The following is a 4,310-nucleotide window of genomic DNA, read 5'->3' on the forward strand; positions in this document are numbered from 1 at the left end:
GAGAGAGAGAGAGAGAGAGAGAGAGAGAGAGAGAGAGAGAGAGAGAGAGAGAGAGACGGGGGAAATCAAATTAATCAACATATTTTTGCACTTGTGTTTGCTTATGACGAATATGCACACTTGGATCTGGTTGTTTACACGGCATGAATATTCATTGAATTTGGGGGAAGGCGCATAATATAGAGATGTCGGGTCGCGCCTCAACGCCCCTAACACTGATAACAGGGAGGCTGATAAATACATTTCTTGGTGAAAACTTTTAACTAACTATTTTTTATGATTATAAGGAAACTTGCGTAAAGTGACTTTCATTATAATCATAACTTTACCTTCTCTCCTTTCGCTGTTGCTTTTTCTTCTTAAACGCTCTTTTCACTCGTAGAAGGAGAAATGCTGCACGATCTATTGTTAATCCTTGGGGGGGCTTCTCTCCACTTGACATTGTTAAGTTGTCCTCTGATCCAAAAAAAAAATAACGTGTGTCACTGGGTATTCGTGTGGAATGACGATTGTTGGTGGTTCATCGATAGTGTCAGGCGTAATACGGAATACTTTGTGGGATATCAAAAAGTATCTTGGATGCACGGTTGCACGAATAGCAGAAATAATGGAAATAAAAGGGAAAAAAGAAAAAGTACTTGACACGAAAGTCGCAACAGCACATATATATACCAATGTTACACCGCGGTATCGATTCCCACCCCGACAATCACCCGAAATATCCATTCAAACACATCAGTAACACATTCACAGACACAGTAATATGTTATTGGTATTTTCAATTTTTCAATCCACTTCCCCTTCGTGTTTTCATTATCAACTAGCCACAGAACTAATTAAACTGGGGGGAATTAATGACGTTTCGTTGACATGCACTAACTCTTTTCGAATGGCGAAATTATCGTTACATTTTCGTTGATTTTACAGGAAGAGTTTTATCGATAAGTTACATATGTTATAAATGCCCATGAGAGTGGCCATCCGGAGGTTTGAGGCTTCTCCGGATAATAAAAGAATAGGATAAACCACACGTAAATACACGGAGGAACAACAGTCAACAAAACAAATTTACTGAATTATCCTCACGTCCGCCGCGATCGATTTCAATTAAATTAGTAATTGAGCCAGTGAATTTGAAATGTGTCACAAGAACGTTGCAAGTGACACGGGAAAATAGGGAGACAGAGAGATAGAGAAGAGAATTTGAGAGGGAAAAAATATGTGTAAAAATTGGATAGATTTTCCCAGAGCGGAAACAACTGCTGCCAGCTTTAATTGGCAACTAATTTTGAATTTTAGTTTAAATTTTGGTTTTCGCGCAGTGTTAACGTCCCGACGTCCGTGAACGGACTGATTGCGGTTACTGACGGCCAGGAGAGGTTGGCGGGTGGCGTCGTCGGGACGACAGCACGGCCGCCGTTTTGGCGACTGGGGGGTGTAGTAACCAGCAAACCCGAGGACCGACGCCCTGACTTGGATGGGTGAAACCTGAAGGGGGGTAGGAACCCCCCTCAACCGCGCGATCGCGCGCATTCGACGCAGATCACGAAATGTACTTCTTTCCTTCAGATCCCCCGCACGTTCGTCCTCACCACCCCCGTCTCACCCCTAGCCAACTTCCTTCATTCCCTTCATTCTCACGTATATCCCACGAGGGGTGCGGGAAATCATGGGCCACATTGATCTTTGACATTTTGTTGTAAAACTCAACGAACCGACAAATGACAAACTTCGTCTCTGTCTGACAACTTGCGACTATTTTTAGATTTTATACGGTCGTTTGTCATGTCTTTTCGCATTTTGAAAGAGTTAAAGATGTTAGTAATAATATGCTAACGGAAGGGGAAGATTATACGAATGAAAAATCATGGGTAACGAGGATTTCTTCGTGTCCAACGGGAGCGAAGAATTCGTTATCACGGATTGGAATAACGCGAGAGAGGGCAGTGGCTGGGTGTTTTCATTGTTTTGGGATTTACGGACTTCATTGGAGTGACTTTTTCACAGTTGGCCGGTGTGTGTGGACCTGTCGAGACGTGCTAAGCTGGTCGATCCCGGTTGGCTTCGATCATGGTGTCTTATTGCGTGATTAACTGAGTTTACTGGCGTCTTCCACCAACAGCGGAAGGCAGCAGTTGAACATCACGTCAGGATATTTATTATCAAACTGCATTAGTGAGTGTTGGAGAGGAGTGGCATTTGTCGGGGCATTTTCAGCATCAGGTGAGGAAAATCGTTGAGTTAATATCGTGGGTCATTAGACCAGATATTATGTTTTGCTCATTTGGCGATTGTTTCGGCAGTTTGGCAAAATGGAGACGACGGAGGTCGAGGAATTTACGCCTCGTCCGTATCAAGTGGACTTGTTCGAACGGGCTCTTGCCAAGAATGCGATACTTTACTTGCCGACTGGGGCCGGCAAAACTTACATCGCAGTTATGCTGATCAAGGCCATGAGCCCATCCATCAGGATACCGTTTTCAGAGGGTGGCAAGAGAACCATTTTCGCTGTTAATACGGTGCCCCTTGTGACGCAACAAAGTGCATACATTCGTCGACATACTGATCTGACGTGCCAGGGGTACAGTGGCGACATGGGCGTGGACTTCTGGATTCAATCCAGGTGGAAGGAAGAATTCGAAAAGAATCAGGTAATCCTTGTGAATCATTCAATAATTACTTCTTAATTTCAATTACCAAATTTAGGTAATTCGCAGGAAATTTACATACGTTTTGACTGACAAATCTCAATTTCTGGAATTCATCACAGAAAAAATAATAGGGGAGGTTGGGCTAAAATGAACACTTGATTTTTTTTTAATGTTAATGACGGGTTGAAATGTTGATAAAATGTCATATTTTTTTTTTCATTGCAAAGAACAATTCTTTCCCTTTGTGATGAGCCTAAACTAAACTCAATTGATAAATTTGTTTCTGAGTTATGAGTAATTAAAACAAAAGTCTAGTGTCCATTTTACCCCACTCTCCCCTACGTTATTACAGTATTTCAGGGTTCTTAAAATGAGATTTTCAAAGGTCTCAATTTCAAGCCTGAGATTCTTATGTTGAGAGATTTGGAAGTCTCAATTTGAGACTTTGAGATCTCAATTTAAACCTCAAATAATCAAGTTGAGACTTTGGAAGATTTTAATTTGAGACTAGAGGGTTTTAATTTGAGACTTTCGAAGGTCTTAATTTTAGATCGTAAGTCTCATAATAAAGCTTGTTTTTGCATGACAATGAAAATTATTGAAAATTGTGAAAGTCGAGGCAACTTATTTTTTGGAGAATGACATTGAATTCAATTGGGGGAAAAATACATAAATTGAATTTTCAATGGCTTGAAAATTCAAATTTTATGAATTTCATGTATTTACCTTATTGTTCCTTTTATTCTATTAATTTTCATGAAATAAATGAACTAAAATTGACAGTTTCCACTGATCTTTTCATCAAATGGGGGATTATCAATGCTGCCATAACAGTTGCTTGATAGAAATTTCCAAAATGTGCACTCGAAATTTCAGCCAAAAATTGTGAACAGTGCAATCAGAACTTTTTGTGTGTAATGAAACAAGCAAATATACGTCAAAACAAAACCCATTGTGCCTGACTTTCCTCAATTGAAAATGGAAATTATTTTCTTGATTATTATGACTGCCAGAGATTCATTGCGATTAATTATTAGTAGGCCGTGACTATTCGCACCATTGCGTGAATCACTCCCGTACACTCCATACACTCCACGCATGCGTGAAGTTTGTGTGTTTCACGCAGTTGTATTTTGATACGCCTGTGTGTTTCACGCAGTTGTATTTTGATACGCCTGTGTGTTTCACGCAGTTGTATTTTGATACGCCTGTGTGTTTCACGCAGTTGTATTTTGATACGCCTGTGTGTTTCACGCAGTTGTATTTTGATACGCCTGTGTGTTTCACGCAGTTGTATTTTGATACGCCTGTGTGTTTCACGCAGTTGTATTTTGATACGCCTGTGTGTTTCACGCAGTTGAAGTTTTATACACCTGTGTGTTTATACACCCAGGAGTGTGAAATACACAGGAGTATCTGAATACCACTGCGTGAAACATACAGATNGTGTGTTTCACGCAGTTGCATTTTTATACGCCTGTGTGTTTCACGCTGTTGTTTTTTGTTATACACCTGTGTGTTTCACGCAGTCGTATTCAGATACTCCTGTGTATAAACACACAGGTGTATAAACCTTCAACTGCGTGAAACACATAGGCGTATCAAAATGCAACTGCATGAAACACACAGGTGTATAAAAATACAACTGCGTGAAACACA

At 40.5% G+C, this 4,310-nt stretch overlaps 2 protein-coding genes across 2 annotated transcripts in view; one reads left to right on the forward strand and one right to left on the reverse strand.

Annotated features, from left to right (window-relative positions):
• LOC107045608 overlaps positions 1–442 on the reverse strand; it is a 9,661-nt gene extending 9,219 nt beyond the window's left edge. The window contains exon 1 of the mRNA XM_015267932.1: positions 330–442. Within this exon, the coding sequence (XP_015123418.1) occupies positions 330–442 (113 nt within the window). The remainder of the gene's footprint in view (positions 1–329) is intronic.
• A 1,583-nt stretch (positions 443–2,025) lies between these two features.
• The window catches only part of LOC107046114 (endoribonuclease Dicer), an 11,966-nt gene continuing 9,681 nt past the window's right edge, over positions 2,026–4,310 (forward strand). The window contains exons 1-2 of the mRNA XM_015268630.1: positions 2,026–2,223; positions 2,304–2,651. Of these exons, the coding sequence (XP_015124116.1) occupies positions 2,313–2,651 (339 nt within the window). The 5' untranslated portion in view covers positions 2,026–2,223; positions 2,304–2,312. The remainder of the gene's footprint in view (positions 2,224–2,303; positions 2,652–4,310) is intronic.

This window comes from Diachasma alloeum, unplaced genomic scaffold, assembly GCF_001412515.2.
Source record: "Diachasma alloeum isolate Michigan unplaced genomic scaffold, Dall2.0 Dall_scaffold_00181, whole genome shotgun sequence".
NCBI classification, from domain to species: Eukaryota; Metazoa; Arthropoda; class Insecta; order Hymenoptera; family Braconidae; genus Diachasma; species Diachasma alloeum.